The sequence below is a fragment of the Girardinichthys multiradiatus genome, chromosome 1 (assembly GCF_021462225.1).
Source record: "Girardinichthys multiradiatus isolate DD_20200921_A chromosome 1, DD_fGirMul_XY1, whole genome shotgun sequence".
Lineage (NCBI taxonomy): Eukaryota > Metazoa > Chordata > Actinopteri > Cyprinodontiformes > Goodeidae > Girardinichthys > Girardinichthys multiradiatus.
This window is the reverse complement of record NC_061794.1, coordinates 44239503-44256674: the sequence shown is the minus strand read 5'-3', so window position 1 is coordinate 44256674 and position 17172 is coordinate 44239503. Positions and strand designations below refer to the sequence as shown.

Sequence of the window (17172 nt, the reverse complement as noted above, 5' to 3'; positions counted from 1 at the left end):
ACACCTTTTCCCGTTTGACCACTGGTTGGATGTATTGATCAGCTTGGAAAGTTCTCGCTCATTCCCTGGCAAAAACTTTGTGGATGCTAATTTAGTTCTTTTAGATGTTATTTACCTGCTGAAAGTTTAAGACATTTATAAAAAGTCATCTTACTTCACTGATTATTAAAGATATTGTTCTTTAAAACAGGTTCCAACTGGTGCAGCTCACTGATCAGTGTTACAGGAGAATATTTAACCAGTTTGTGATCCACACTGTTTTTCTGGTTGGATCAGTGAGCTAAGTGCTTTATCGTGTTGATGAATTTCCTATGAGAGTAATGGCCACCATCTCATACGGAGCTTTAACCTGACATGCAGTCCCATGTGATGGACTGTGGATCTGCATCCAACTAAACCCAGTTCAGCTGGTAACAATGGTTTGTTTGATTTATTCAGGACTCCAACCCGGTTTCTGTCATCTAATTACCTAAAGTCAACCCACAAACCGGAACATCGGTTATTGCTTCTGTATCATGAAGCTTAATGTTCAGTTTTCTGAGCTGAGTTTCCATTTTAACACAAGAACACTGAATGTACTTTAAATGTAGACCAGCAGCGGAGTGGAGAAACGTTGGATCACATTCTGCATAAATCGCTTTTTATAGTGTTATCTCTGTTGAATGAGAGAGTTTTAAAATCGTATTGTTTCATTATTGTTGGAGCGATGGCTCCTCAGGCAGCTCACCCAGTTAGATGGATAGGGATATCTATCTCTACCAAGTGGTTCTGGAGAGCAATAATCAACATGCAATAAGTCTATTATATAATAATTATACAGTAGTTCAAGTGATTTCAAGAAGTAAAAAAGGAAATTTAAATCCATTCAACACATTTATTGAGCAAATGTATCAAATTAGTAATTTCCATTATACATCAACAAAAAAATCTTCACAGTTTACACTTACAAAGAAAAGTTATTTTGCACTGATGTCAAATTGCCTGGTTAACATAATTTGGCAGAGTAATGGTTCAACAGCAGATTATAGGGAAATTTACAAGAGGCGGGTTTCAGAAAAGTGACCTGTCGCTGTTATACAAGCTGGGCAAGAAAAAGAAAATGGACAGATGGCACCGTCTCCCTCCTCAACATGTCTAAATTCATGAACCAGTCCACCCAGTGACTTTATGTCCATCTGGATGGGTTTAATGTGATTAGTGGTGTCTGACAGGTCTTCTGTATTTTACACAAGACAGACTTTTGATGGAACTAAACAAGAAAAACAAACTAGAAGGCTACTTTTCTTTAATTCATGGGACACTAATCTTACATTTCACTACAGTGAAACGAGGAAACCTATAAATAAGCAAATTAAACAGAAACTAAACAAACTGTATTCTGTTTCCAAAGCTTACATGAGCCTTTTGTCTTCATTTATGGCACTAAATAATAGTAATAGAAACTTAAATTTGGAGACCTATATTAGGCAACGTCCCCCTCTACAGGCCAAGCGCGATCACTGCAGTGTTGTGTTCTCCATTCACAGCCCAGATGAAACTACCATCAAAGTATCCCAAACCTACATTCAACCCTTGTAAGTTTCAAAATTACGCCAAAGAAATCCAGAAAACATAAGACCACATAAGAGTTAGATTGAGAAAAGGAGAAAGTAAAAAAGCACCAAACGCATTGCAAATTGTGCCTTTTCTAAATTTTAATTTTACCACTACTCCATCAGCTTTTACTTCTTTTCTTTCTTCTTGTCCTAAAAAAAAAAAAAAAAGGAAAGATTAATCAGTTTTTTTCAATCCTGGGCTTTAAAATATTTTAATAGTTATCATCAAAATTTACTTTAAAGAACCCAAATGTGTCCATTGTGAGAGTTTGTTACAGTTCAGAGGAAAGTTTGCTCTGGTGCACCAAGAACCCAGCTGCTGTCAGTAATTCACTCATTTTCAGTTTGAATTCACCCTGACAGAAAATCGCCTAGCTGAAAACAAGTCCTATTTTCTTCTGACCCCTGAACACACCATACCAAGTGCTACTATGTCACACGGACAACTCTTCAGTGTGGAGGCTGCGACAGACTCAAAGTTAGTCGTTTTCAATATAAGTGGGGTGTTTAAAATGTGGAGGAAGCAGAAATGAAAGATGCCATTTAAAAGGGAAAATGTATTTTTATGTTGGGACATAAATTTCATTCAGACTGAGAAAGCACAAGCTTTTAGAAGCTGACAGGAAGGCTGAGTGGATTATAGCAGTTGTTAGCCGTCTCAGGGAACATGCTGGATTCAGAAATGCTGGCAGACTTTTGGAAATCTTAGGATTCAGGTAATCATCTCATGTGTCTAGAAAACACACAAGGAAACCGCCATCATCTGTAAGGCTAGCCATGCTAATCGCTAATATAATAAGCAACACAGCCAAGTACGTTTTTGTTGGGTTACGGCAGCCAAAGAGACAAGCTATTACAAGGAAGAGAGCCGGTCTGTTATTTATCTGAGCAGCGAACAGTAAGAGAGAGAACGGGAGTGTTATAATATGTTGAAGAGCCTTATGGCTTCTAGCGGAGATGAGTTCCTGTAATGTTCTGTTGGACACCTTGAAGGAATCGGCCTGTAGCTCAAGGTGCTCCTCTGGGGAACCTCCAGAGGGTGAAGTGGGTTGAAGATGTCATCGAGGATTTATACAGAATGACTTAAACAGTTTTAACTGCTCACACACACATGCAGCGCAGTGTTGACTCTGTTTATGTTTTAAATGATCACAGAACGCCCACAGCAGCAGGGCAGAAAAGTACTATGGTCCTTAGACCCGCTGATAATTCTTTAAAAGTCAGAATATGCTAACCTGGTATCTGTCCCTTAGAGAAGAGCCTCACGGTTTCTTTTAAAAGACCAAGTCGCTCAAACAAATGAACAAAAGAAACACATCGACCCATCATCTACTACAACAAAGACTGAGATGAGAGGAACCTATCCAGCATATCATTGACTTTCTTTATGTTGTATTGGTAATTTGTTGCAATCAGTGAGGAGTTTAAGATGCGCATGGGTCAGCTGGTTTCTCTGTTTTCTCTTGATAGTGTTCATGGTTTAAATGGATGACTCACAAAGAAAGACATCACTTTCTGAACTAGTGGAGTCTGAAAAAGGCCTCCGTACCGTCTCAAAAGATGCCTCTGTCAAACGTTCTGCAGTAGTTGCTGCTCAGTAATACAGTGAGCTGTGCAGTTTGCTGCCAGCCAGATAACTTGTTTTTCCTGCAGCAGTAGCGGCCTTCATTTTTGTTGTTTTTCCAATGTAGACAGACAGGAAGTGAGGTGGAGACGGGGCGAGAGATGCAGCATATGTCTCCAAAGTTGGGACTAAAGTCGAGGACCGAGGCCTCCATGTATGGGTCGCATGCCCTGTTGCTGTGCCTCACTGCCAGGTGGTTAACTTTCATTAAGTTTTTGATGTGGCACGCCAAGTTGCTTTGTTTGAAGCCAGAGCGGGCATATTAAACAGAGAGGGTTTATACCGTGAAGTATAAACAGGAACTTGTCAGTCCAATACTCTTGAATTTTTCTGTTCAACTTGAATACGTACTTTTCATTTTCTTTTTACTTAAAACACCTGTCATTGGTGTGTTTGTGCCCCTCTCAATGCAAATTAATTACTTTTAATTAATTCTTGGGGTTTTCTTTTTAGATTCTGTCACTCACAGTTGAAGAGTACCGACGATGAAAATGTTTCATGCTTTGCAAGTGGGAAAACCTGCTAAATCTGCAGCGTATCAAATACTTGTTCTCCCCACTGTATAACTTTGCAGCTGTAACTGTTTATGTGACATTTAGGGACACAGATATCTGCATGATCATTTTCAGAAATTAGCCATACGGCCATCAGTTCGCCTGTGAAATCACTCTACTGTTGATTTATTTATTGACACCCTGGCTTACTTTATATATAAGAAACAAAAAACAAAGATGGAGGTGGCCGTTTTTTTTGTCCTGTGTCTTTACATCATGAAGAAGCCAAACCAGCCTTAAAAACACCCTATATATACACATCAGTGATTACATTTTTAATCTTATTTAAACATTTTTAAATGTTGTAATTTAAGAAATATTGTTCAATTCTCTCGATTATCAGACCGAAAATATTCAGATTGGATAAACAGGATATATGCAGGTTCAATTTGAGACATTTTAAAATATTATCAGTAGCAATGATATCAATTTAAGAAACATTTAAGAAATCTAAAAAATGTTTCTTTAGAAATAAAATCATTTTAATTTACTTTTATTGATAGTTTGGCGACAGAAGCTGGTAAACCTCAGAAAATAAAACTGAAAGTATGAACAAAGTCTAACTTTGTGTCGGCTAAATGAAAAACATGAAATGTTTGAATTTATTTCACTCTTGTGAATAATCTATGAGTTTCTGTACCTTATCATTCATGGCCAAGATGATCATCAGTTTTCTGAAGATTGTGATGAAATCCAGGAACAAGTCCACACAGTGCCTTAAATAACAAAACAGACAAAATTAGGACTGCATGGGATGACGCATTTGCATTTTATTTGGTTAGGAAAACAAGATAAGGTCCACATGAAGCCTGTTAACAGCAGATAGAAGCACTCACCACACATAATCCTTGTCTCCGTTCTCTGCCTTTTCGATGATGAGCTGAGTGTCAAAGAGGACAAAGCCGCACATGACAAGCAGCCCGAGGTACAAGTGCGCCTGTCAGGGACAGAAATCAAGAACCTGATGAACAATTATGACACAGATGCCATTACCAAGGAAAATGATGAGGAAAAGTTGTATTTGAAAGGAATGAAACTTAAACTTGTTTGTTCCTGCTTCAACCCACATCCCTGCCAACACATGCAAATAACTCCAAATCATGAAAATGTAACATAATGAAGTAATTAAAACTTTATCATAATACTGCTGGAAGCAACATACTGTGAAATAACAATAAAACCATTAATAAAAAAAGACAGTAAAGACAAGTTTCTCTAGAACAACCCCCGGTTCAGCCTGATGGAGATGATAGAGAGTTAGCTTTATCTACTTCCAGTAGAAAAGCAGGTTTGAACTTTTTCAAGCTGTGGGATACAAATGTCACACCTAAGTCAGTTTTTGAAAACTGGCGTTGGGCATCCGGGGCACACCGAGGTTGTGTTGAATAAAACAAAAAAAGGCAGTCACACACTACTGTGTGTATTTCCTAGACTGAGTGTGACCAGGATAACTGATGCCTTTCCCCAGCCAGGATTTAACAGGCACATCTCTGTGTGTGATTAGAAATGAGACGCTTCAGATCTCTAACTTATGAAAGGCCCACAAAGGGAGGAAGGTTTGTGAGCATGTGTGAAGTGGGGTGGTGAGCAGGGTGTGGGTCTGAACGAGTCCTGGAAAAAGTCACAATTTTATCTCCATTCCACTTAAAAGCCCAGAGGGAACTTCTAAACAGATTTCAATTAGTTTGCTAACTTTAACCACATTTTGTCAAGAACTGACACTTAATATGTTGGCATACTTAAGACACCGTGTCTTTTCCCCAACTCGTACTCGTACTCGTCGTCTTCCGCTTATCCGGGACCGGGTCGCGGGGGCAGCAGACTCAGCAGAGACGCCCAGACGTCCCTCTCTCCAGACATCTCCTCCAGCTCCTCCAGGGGGAGCCCAAGGCGTTCCCAGGCCAGCCGAGAGACATAGTCCCTCCAGCATGTCCTGGGCCGTCCCCTGGGCCTCCTCCCGGTGGGACGTGCCTGGAACACCTCCCAAGGAAGGCGTCCAAGAGGCATCCGGTTTAGATGCCCGAGCCACCTCAACTGGCTCCTCTCGATGTGGAGGAGCAGCGGCTCTACTCCGAGCTCCTCACCCTATCTCTAAGGGAGTGCCCGGCCACCCTACGGAGGAAGCTCATTTCAGCCGCTTGTATCCGTGATCTCATTCTTTCGGTCATGACCCAAAGTTCATGGCCATAGGTGAGGGTAGGAATGTAGACTGACAGGTAAATCGAGAGCTTTGCTTTTCGGCTCAGCTCTCTCTTCACCACAACAGACCCCCATTACTGTGGCAGCCGCACCGATCCGTCTGTCGATCTCCCGCTCCATTCTTCCGTCACTCATGAACAAGACCCCGAGATACTTAAACTCCTCCACTTGAGGCAGGAACTCTCCTCCAACCTGAAGAGGACAAGCCACCCTTTTCCGGTCGAGTACCATGGCCTCGGACTTGGAGGAGCTGATCTTCATCCCAGCCGCTTCACACTTGGCTGCGAACCGCCCCAGTGCATGCTGTAGGTCTTGGCTAGAGGGGGCCAGCAGGACCATGTCATCTGCAAAAAGAAGAGACGAAATCCACTGGTCCCCAAACCAGACCCCCTCCGGCCCTTGGCTGCGTCTAGAAATCCTGTCCATAAAAGTTATGAACAGGACCGGCGACAAAGGGCAGCCCTGCCAGAGTCCAACATGCACCGGGAACAGGTCCGACTTAGTGCCGGCAATGCGGACCAAACTCCTGCTCCGCTTGTACAGGGACCGGATGGCCCCAAATAAAGGGCCCCCCGATTCCATACTCCTGGAGCACCCCCCACAGGGCATCACGAGGGACACAGTCGAATGCTTTCTCCAGGTCCACAAAACACATGTGGACCGATTGGGCAAACTCCCATGAACCCTCGAGCACCCTGTAGAGGGTATAGAGCTGGTCCAGTATTCCACGGCCGGGACGAAAACCACACTCAAAAAACTGTATTTTAACTTTAAAAAAATTAACACCACCACTCAGGTAAAGTGCACACTATTGATACAGGTATACAGCACAAACTTTTGTATCACGGTTAATGCTTGCAAATTTATTATAGTATCAGTTCAGCAGTATTGGGACCATACAGCCATGGGTTTCAACACTAAAACTCCGGTACATACTTTCCTGGAACTTTTCAAAATAAAGTGCATTAACCTTCTTCCAGCACAGCCAGGAAATGGGCTAACTGCGGACTTCCTGTGGCGCCATTATCCAAATAAAAGCCCCACCTTTCACCAAGTCTTTCTCTTCCACGCGGCCCTCCATAGGAACCGGATAGGAGGGGAAAGCGCGCTGAATGTCTTTTGCTGGTAAAAAGACATAAATTCAACTGGATCCAAGGACCGATCACCGATCATTTGCAAAAGTTAAGTAGAATGAAATACAGTCTGTGTATCTGGTATTTTCATTCATGAACGGTGAAATTAAGGTGTAAGAGTTGCTTACATTTTCTCTTCGAGGCCCCACAGAAGCAAACGGTGTTCGAGAGAAGCCGGTGGAGAAGCTGTTTCGACAAGCCTGGAGGAAAGACTACGGCCGCAACCGTGTTTACGGTAACGAACAGCTGGTCACCTTCTGATCGGGAGAAACTGAGGAAGTTAGCGGGAAGCTAACCTTTGTTCACAGAACGAAAGCACCTTCTGATCGGAGGAAACTGAAGAAGTTAGCGGGAAGCTAACTCTTTGTTCACGACGGATATCTTCTTCAAACTTCGCCTTTGGACAACATTCACTCAACAGGGTCAGAGGTTGGGTTTTGGGCAGATTAACAGATTGGTTTAGGATGAAATTATCTAAACATTTTCATGTTATGAAGTTTGTTTTGTGGAACTCGGCTATCTTGGTGCTAGCATGCTACCTGTAGCACCCAGGCCGGTTCGTGTTCTTTGTATGTTTTAAAGCTAAGATAAACTTTATTTAAAGGGTGGTTTTAACCAGAACATTGCTCATAACGCGCCGTCATCGCTTATGCATTTTAACCCTGGTATTTTAAAGGTATGTGTTGATTCTGGCGCTAAGCTATCTCTAGCTTAGCACTTTAGCTAGCTTCTTTGTTAGCCCAACGGCCAGCCGGTAAGAACACGTGTGCTAGCATCAAGGCTAGTCAACAGAAAGGTTGTTAGTTTTCAAGCTAGTGAATAATAGTCCCTGAACATCATTTGCTAGAGCTGATAACTAAGTAAACACCATTAAGCCCCATTTCTCCAGAAAGATTTGGCTCTTTTCCAAAATACTCAATAATATTTCTTCAAATATTATTTTAATAAATAAAGGCAGTTAATTAGACACTGTTGAGAAATGGTCATCCAGAACGTTGGTTTTATTCAGCAGATCATTCTTTAAAACATTATTTTATTAAAATAATATTTAATCTGATCTTGCATTGTGAATGGTTGTCTAAAGGTTGCTGATTATTTTCTAAGTTAGTTCCAAGACTAACTTAACTTCACTTCCAGATTCTTCAAGATAATCCTTGGTTCTCAAACATAAACATTGCATGGTAATGTTGCATCACTCTTTTGGTCATGATTTCTAATCATCTTTAATCAACTTGTTTATATTGTACATAGTCCATTAGTCTTCATTATTCTTTAATTCTGCTTGGTAGTTTAGTTGGATTGTTTTAACATAGTAAAGAGTTTGTTGATTGAAATATGTTTGACTTTGAGTTGACTTATTTTTGTTAATAAATTCTTGTATTTTAAGAAATTGTGTGAATTTATTCCATATATGTGCAAAGTTTATGCTGTTCAATAATGTCAGAGCTCGTCTCACCTCTTTCTATTCTGTCCTAATACCATCGCCTTAATGGGCTGGTATTCACAGGACAATCCTTAAGAGACCAAAATATTATTTAATAAAATATTAAAATATCAATATTAAAATATTAATATTAAATATTAAATAATATTCTCAGATTCATATTTACAACAGCAGCATAAATGTTAACATTATACGGTTAGGTTAGGGTATAAGTAGTTGTAATAATTTTATCATTTTAACTCTCTCACCGACACCCTCAGAATGTCTTCCGAATCTGAAATTTATCTGGGCTAAATTAATCTGCATCCTGACCACATAACACAACCAGCATTCAGACTACTGTGTTTTTGTTTTTCTTTAAGATTGTTTCTTGCAGCACAAGTGTCCTTTAGGAAGACAGGAAGGGGGAGAAGCGAGGGAGAAGACCTGCAGCACAGGTTGCAGGGTCGGGACTCGAACCAGGGACGGCAGTGTGGAGAACTGAAGGCTCCGTATTTGGGTCTCCCGCTACACACCACCCCCAAACGGTTGTGTTTTTATGAGCAGAGAGGATATTGTAAGCGGTTTCATTTAGATTTAAAGAACATCCTCTGAAGTCCAGAGTGCTTTATACAGTACAGACCAAAAGTTTTAACACATCTTCTCATTCAAAGAGTTGTCTTTATTTTCATGACTATGAATATTGTAGCTTCACACTGAAGGCATCAAAACTATGAATTAACACATGTGGAATTATATACTGAACAAAAAAGTGTGAAACAACTGAAAATATGTCTTATATTCTAGGTTCTTCAAAGTAGCCACCTTTTGCTTTGATTACTGCTCCGCACACTCTTGGCATTCTGTTGATGAGCTTCAAGAGGTCGTCACCTGAAATGGTTTTCACTTCACAGGTGTGCCTTGTCAGGTTTAATAAGTGGGATTTCAAGCCTTATAAATGAGGTTGGGACCATCAGTTGTGTTGTGTAGGAGGTGGATACAGTACACAGCTGATAGTCCTACTGAATAGACTTAGAATTTGTATTATGGCAAGAAAAAAGCAGCTAAGTAAAGAAAAACGAGTGGCCATCATTACTTTGAGAAATGAAGGTTAGTCGGTCCGAACAATTGAGAAAACTTTGAAAGTGTCCCCAAGTGCCGTCGCAAAAACCATCAAGCGCTACAAAGAAACTGGCTCACATGAGGACCGCCCCAGGAAAGGAAGACCAAGAGTCACCTCTGCTGCGGACGATAAGTTCATCCAAGTCACCAGCCTCAGAAATCGCAGGTTAACAGCAGCTCAGATTAGAGAACAGGTCAATGCCACACAGAGTTCTAGCAGCAGACACATCTCTAGAACAACTGTTAAGAGGAGACTGTGTGAATCAGGCCTTCATGGTAAAATAGCTGCTAGGAAACCACTGCTGAGGACAGGCAACAAGCAGAAGAGACTTGTTTGGGCTAAAGAACACAAGGAATGGACATTAGACCAGTGGAAATCTGTGCTTTGGTCTGATGAGTCCAAGTTTGAGATCTTTGGTTCCAACCACCGTGTCTTTGTGCGGCGCAGAAGAGGTGAACGGATGGACTCTACATGCCTGGTTCCCACCGTGAAGCATGGAGGAGGAGGTGTGATGGTGTGGGGGTGCTTTGCTGGTGACACTGTTGGGGATTTATTCAAAATTGAAGACATACTGAACCAGCATGGCTACCACAGCATCTTGCAGCGGCATGCTATTCCATCTGGTTTGTGTTTAGTTGGACCATCATTTATTTTTCAACAGGACAATGACTCCAAACACACCTCCAGGCTGTGTAAGGGCTATTTGACCAAGAAGGAGAGTGATGGGGTGCTGCGCCAGATGACCTGGCCTCCACAGTCACCGGACCTGAACCCAATCAAGATGGTTTGGGGTGAGCTGGACCGCAGAGTGAATTCAAAAGGGCCAACAAATGTTAAGCATCTCTGGGAACTCCTTCAAGACTGTTGGAAAACCATTTCAGGTGACTACCTCTTGAAGCTCATCAACAGAATGCCAAGAGCGTGCGGAGCAGTAATCAAAGCAAAAAGTGGCTACTTTGAAGAACCTAGAATATAAGACATATGTTCAGTTGTTTCACACTTTTTTGTTCAGTATATAATTCCACATGAGTTAATTCATAGTTTTGATGCCTTCAGTGTGAAGCTACAATATTTATAGTCATGAAAATAAAGAAAACTCTTTGAATGAGAAGGTGTGTCCAAACTTTTGGTCTGTACTGTATGTGTTTTCTCTAGTTAATACACACAGATTCTGCTGTTTTAGCAAATCTAGCTGGTGCATCTCTAATAACTTGTCTTGTAATCATCTGATTAAACAATCAAAAATAACTGAAAATCTTTGAAAGGGCTGGATGATAACCAAGTTCAATAGAGACAGAAGATTTGCCTGAATGTTTTCCACAATGTTGTTAGATACAACAATCGGTCATTCAGCAGGGCAGTTATGCTTTGCTCACTGTTGTTTATATGCAAACATGAATGTGACCAGTAACAACATAGATTGCTAAGAGGGTGAAAATAAGAGGTTAGGTAGAAATATCTCAGTATGTTTCCGTAATTACCTTGAACAACATCACAGATCCAAAGAAGAGGTTCATCAGAGACATCAGAAAGAGGATGGAGAGGCCAGACATCAGTGTGCCTGAGTGGAAAGGAAATGGATTCAGGTTAATGTACAACATTGTTTTCATTGCTGTAAACCACTTCCACTGCATATATAAGAATGCGTTTCTCCAATGGAATAAAACAGTAATGATTTCCAGCGTCCGAACTGTTCTCTACCTCCCAGGAACAGGTAGCTCCTGCGTTTTGCATAGAGAGCACTGAGAGTGAAGCAAATGAAAATCACTGAGGTTCCCAAGAAGGCCGTCAGGATGATACTGGAAGGAAACAAACCAGAACAATGATTGAGTAAATTCAGGATTCGAAAGTTGTGGAGGTTAACTGTGGAAGCTTGCCTTAATGTTTGACAGTTGTACTCTTTAACTTCCTCTCAACAAACAATCGGCACACATTAATCTTTGACATACCTGGGGTTGACAGCAATGACAAAGTCCAGTGTGGGGCCAAGGCCGACACCTGGAGAGGGAGAGAAGAGGGTAAACACTGCTTTGAACCTTTGCATAATTACAAACCAACTGCTCAGTCTTTCCAAATGTACAAATAATACAAAAAAAACTTCATATAAGTTCTTCCAGAAATGCATCAGCGTACCTGTGAGGAACGCAAATCCAGCAAGGATTCCTAGTCTCTTCTTCTCTGTCTCAGGGTTGTGGGGCGTCATGGCAAGCCAGAACATCATTGCCAGGGAACCGAGCACAGACAACACTCCGCCCTTGAGAAATGCCACAGAGCAAAGTTGTCTTACTGCTGTAGCATTTGGTTGCACATTTTTATTCTAATAGTGTACAGGTTGCTTTTATCAGCTCTCAAACTAGTTTCACTTTTAAACATAGCAAGCAGGGTGCTAGAAAGAAATTGTTTAGTGGAGCAATATGAGGCCAGATTTTATTCCCCATCATATCCTAAACTAACTACCTGTTCAGAGACAAGAAGAGATTTATTCCATTTTCTAAACATATATCAAGTGTATTGGGGTAAGATGGCAAAGGGTCTTTATAAACCTGATTGGATAACACTGGATAACACTCTAGGAAATTCCCTTCCAAAACCTGTTTGGTATGTTTACATTTTAATGAATTTCATGTTTTTTTATGTTAATCACATTTTTCATCCTAATTCTATTTTTAATGAAAACGTGTTAGGATTTCATTAGTAAGCAGCATGAATACACAATTAACCCCTCATTATAGGATCCTTAAGCTATCACAACGAGCTGTAAAACAACATTTGAAGTTTAGTGCATGCATTATTATTGTGAAGTTAGAAAGGACGTCTGTTGTGTTGATGAATTTGCCAAAATTCAAATGGTCATCAGACTGCAGCAAGTAGAAAACTTTATTCAGGCAGTTTTCTCAAGCATAAGCAGATCATTGACTATAATATATCTGACAAGCTGGAAACAAGTTAGAGTAATCAGACTGTTCTAAAATCTGCATGCGCTCAGCTTGGACTCCTGCTTTACTTGCACTGCCATATTTGCACAATGATCACCTGTACTGTTGTACCGCTCTGGCATCCTATACTGCTCTATATTTACTCTCACTCACTAAAAACTGTGCACATATATTTATATTGTATTGTAGATATGTTTATACTGTTTAATTTGTATTGTATTGCACCGACTACGCCAAAACAAATTCCTTGTATGTCCAAAAACGTACTTGGCAATAAAGCTTTTCTGATTCTGATTCTAACAGTCGGGCGCAGGCAAAGGAAGTGGGGAAGGAAGGTGGAGACTGACTGCAGATTCGTCAGATCAACAGAATAATCATTGTCTACAGCAACCAGCTGACCACACAAAACAGGGTTGCACAGATGGCTCACTACAACTATGCTTCATGGTACTACTAGTAACACTAACTAGTAGTAGTTTCTATGATATTATCACTGAAGACATGGAACTTGGAATGGAAAAGCTACATCTTTAAATGTTCCAATTATGCAGATCAAATATATATTAGACATGTGCCTAATACATAATCTATGAGCTAATAAAAATGAAATATGCCATACTGGTTTCAATACCACAGAACTTGTGGCCTCCGCGGTTTGCTTTCACTGTCTCTGAAATTTTTATATCATCAAATGAAACAAAAAAGAAAAGATGTAGTGACGAATTTTAAATGTTTAAAACTATCTTTACCCAAACTAGTCCAGACTCCACATAAGCTCTGAATGTTTACAATCAGCACTGATCCATCAGTTCCAGAGGTCAGAGGTGAAGCCTCTGAGGACCAGTACTGGAACTTTTTAAACCAATCCATAATACGGTGGCCTTATCTTTCCAGAACAGCCATCTCTACACTCATCTATCAGTAAACCTTGGCTGCACATAAACCTTTCTCTAAGTAATTTGTTTTCAGTTCTTTAGATTAATTTTTGTGAGATCTGTATGCTGAAGATTCACAAAGGCCAGAAATTATGAAAATGCCACAACCAATCATAATTTGTTTCTTAAAGTCACTAAAATATAATCTATTCCTCCCCTGACGAATACCGTTGGATGGTAATAATCTTTTCCTTTTTTTTTTTTTTTTTTACAAATAAACCGTAATTGGTCATACATTATTACCGATTACACCCCACCACTATGGGTAATCAGTAAAGACTTCCAGCCCATAACAACTTAACCTCTTAAGTTTACATTCAATAGAATTAAGTCTAATTCAATTTGTGTCTGCATTCTGCTTAATAGCACCATTTACCAATGACATGAATAGGTCAACGCACTCCTGTAGCCCGTTGAAGAATTTAATTCTTACCTACCTGCAAAAGACGTGTGACAACATGAACATATGAGCCCGCTGCAGCCACAAACATACAAACAGCCAAGCTGGAGTACACATTCTTCAGGTGCACTTGGGTAGAGTGAGATCTGAAAGATTGCAACAACAAAATAAACTTGAGAAATGGTGGCATGAGATGACCATTACACAGCGAGCTGAAAGCAAGCTTACATACATTTGGGAGAACCTGAAGAGGGCATCAATGTTGATGGTGCGGTCAAACATGTTCATTATGAGATCAGGTAAGCAGGATCTAAAGTCTTTTGATCCAACAATGTCTCCTGTGAAGTAAATGGCAAATTACTTACAATTCATTTTGTTGGAAATAAAGGTTTACACCTTTCAGTCATTTCTTACTTGGAGAGAAAAAAGCATTTTGTAGCAGGGATATACAAATAATATCGCTGTTAAAGAATCTGGCTTTATAACAGGTTGGACTGCAGGATATCATGCAATGATGATACTGTTAAACATGGTGATGACATTTAACTTAAATATTCTGTTTCTCATCACTACCTTTAGCCTTTTTTTAACAATCATTTTTAACATCTAGAGCACTGTAATCTTTGTCAGGGGTTGGCTTCTACCATCACGGAGCCTCCGTCCAACAAGCTGAAAACTATTTAGCATGCGTGAACTTAAGACACATATATCTGCCAACAATACCTGCATTTCGCACCATCATTTGATGTAATATTATTATACACATGACAAAAATATTGAACTTTTGCTCTAAGAAAACACGTGATGAATTTCCTAACACTCAGTTCCTCTAAATCTTATGATCAAATAAAAAATTGTGTTTTTGCTTTAAAAATGCTGTGACTTTCTGAACTTTTAACCTAGATATATACTTAACAATTTCATTATTTGAAAATATTTTAACTATTTTAAATTAACTGTGTTGGCATAGTTACCCCTTAAAATACGCGTTAACAAATATCAGATGTAAGATAATGTGAACGATAACTGAATGTCAATTTTTAAGTTTTTCACTGGGCCAAGTGTACATAGCAGGACATTTCCATTATATATATTTTTTATTATTTATTGTTAATTATTTTATACAGGGCCACTATAAGCATTTTCCGTTTAGCATTAAGGGTTCTAAAATGTCACGTTTAAAATTTAACAGCCAATATTAAAATAATGACTCTTATTACCCCACAAGATCATTTGAAATGATCTATATTTTGAAACAATCACCAACTACTACTGTTAATCAAAATTACTGCAAAGGGCAACATAACTGCGTAACTAAACAGTTTAAATAAGAAGTTAAACAACTGGTTAACAAATGTCAATGGCCGACCAGCACATATCCAAAAACACAGAGCTTATAAAAGCCGTACAGACAGACGTTAGCGTTCAGTTCTAAGGTCTAAACTTGGCTGGCAGGTAAACTAAAAGTATGCATCCTAGTGGGTGGGATAATACAGTCAAAACAGCCTGGTTATGGATGATTGTTGTAACGCTAATGTTTTAACTCAGTCAGCGTTAATAACGTCGTTAGCCTAGCTAGCTAGCTCGCTCGCTTGCTAGCTAGCAAATGTTCGCTAAATTTGTCAACTCAATTCGACGTCTTCGGCATTTTTCATCAGGAAGCCGCTGTTAAACCGGTGGTGACGTTACACCTACCATTAAAATACACCGATACAAGTAAAACACATTTGGCCAACTAACCTACCGAGTTCAGCGTTTCGAACTGTTCGGGAGCTTTCCTGAGTCGTTGCTACAGTTTGTTAACCAACCAGTACGTGTCAGTCAGCTCGACCCAGACTGCTGATGTCACCATGGAAACACCCAGAAGACTTCACAGCGCTGAAGTCGGCACTCGATTTGTAGCTTCAGTAAAGATGCATTTCAATCTTTTAAGGCGTCTGGACCACCTTTGATCAGCTGATCTTCAACAACTAAAATGCATAAATTGGTCAGATCAGAAGTGAATTGTTCTACATTGAGTATAGATTCTAGAGATACAGTTTGTACCTTATGAAACGTTGATTTTATTGGTGAAAAACAAAAAAAGTCTTGGTCTGGCTTGAAAGCAGTAACACTTTGGACACAATAAAAAAAATCGTTTTTCGTTGTTGAAAAATAATAACGGGTTTTTTTGTATTTAAGTAGTCTGCATGGCCAAAATGGCTTTTAAAATGCGGGATGAGCTTGCATGGTATTGTTTATATACTGGGAAAAATAAATATTGTGAGTAAAAATTGGCCCTCCTGTGATAATGAGAAAACACTTGATGGCCATGTCTTGGTTTGAAGTTGTGTCAAACTGTTTCCATTTTCCGTCGATGGATCCAGCAGAGTTCTGTGAGATGTTCCAAGCTTGGGATTTTAGTTTAGAACCTAACCCTGCTTCAAAAGTCTCCACAACCTTCTCCCTGGCCTGTCTGCTGTGTTCCTTGGTCTCCTGTTTGTTCTCTTATGTAGTCTAACAAACGTCCGATGCCTTCACAGAACAACTGCATTTGAGACTGAATGACTCACATAAAAATAATCTAAAATGCTTTGATTTTTGTAGTTGTAACGTGAAAAAGGAGTGAATACACAGTAAATTTACAGCGTAATCGTGGCAAAATAAGCTTTGCAACTTTGCTTGTCGTATTTAATAAAGCAGAATTGAGGTCCAAGATGGAGTCAAGTTACAGTTTGAGTTGTTGGAACTGTTTTTTGTTTTTTTTTTTCAAGTTAGACTCAACCTAAGTATGTGCAAATGCCAAGATAATATTTAAATGTCCCTCTTTTTCCAAAATAAATAAATGCATTCATAAATAAATAAATAAATATAAAGCTAGGCATCACAAGTATAAAAACTGTGTTTTCAGGAATCTGTAGTCACTATAGAATAATTAATGTCAGGCATTCAGGTTTTATAGATTCCTTTAAAACTGTGGAATTACCCTTTAATGAAGCTACTAATCGGACGCCAACTTCAGCCTCGCACAGCTGAAGTGACGTCCGTATTTCAGCGACGTTGATCCGTTTAGTAAATCAATTAATTACTCTGTTTAATGCCAACACTGTCCCTGAAATCAAATGCGTAGTTTTATAACAGAGTCGCTACTTTTGGTCGAATCTCTACCCCACTTCGTGGTTGCGTTACTGAGAAACGTTCACCTAAAATGGCCGTCATGCAATGAGTTGTAACATGAGATAGCGAATCGACGTCACTGCCTGATAAGCTT

The 17172-nt window shown here is 39.7% G+C and overlaps 1 protein-coding gene across 2 annotated transcripts; it reads right to left on the bottom strand.

Annotated features, from left to right (window-relative positions):
* Positions 1 to 860: 860 nt before the first annotated feature.
* tegt (testis enhanced gene transcript (BAX inhibitor 1)) lies at positions 861 to 15820 on the bottom strand. 2 transcript variants are annotated; one of them, XM_047371783.1, is made up of 10 exons: positions 15667 to 15820; positions 14155 to 14260; positions 13960 to 14068; positions 11785 to 11905; positions 11601 to 11649; positions 11353 to 11450; positions 11133 to 11212; positions 4610 to 4710; positions 4414 to 4489; positions 861 to 1745 (listed from the first exon to the last, which is right to left on the bottom strand). In XM_047371783.1, the coding sequence occupies exons 2-10, from the start codon at positions 14208 to 14210 to the stop codon at positions 1722 to 1724; spliced, it is 714 nt and encodes a 237-aa protein (XP_047227739.1). In that variant the 5' UTR covers positions 14211 to 14260; positions 15667 to 15820; the 3' UTR covers positions 861 to 1721. The 2 variants fall into 2 exon arrangements, with proteins under 2 accessions (XP_047227739.1, XP_047227748.1); XM_047371792.1 differs by having other exon boundaries at positions 15663 to 15782.
* Positions 15821 to 17172: the final 1352 nt, after the last annotated feature.

Excerpts from the sequence above, each read along its gene's own strand:
- tegt (XM_047371783.1), bottom strand. The coding sequence starts at position 14,210 with ATGAACATGTTTGACCGCACCATCAACATTGATGCCCTCTTCAGGTTC. Across the intron at positions 4,711-11,132 it reads GATCTGTGATGTTGTTCAAG|GCGCACTTGTACCTCGGGCT; the intron begins GTAATTACGGAA and ends TGTCCCTGACAG. Across the intron at positions 4,490-4,609 it reads GGAGACAAGGATTATGTGTG|GCACTGTGTGGACTTGTTCC; the intron begins GTGAGTGCTTCT and ends TTGTTATTTAAG.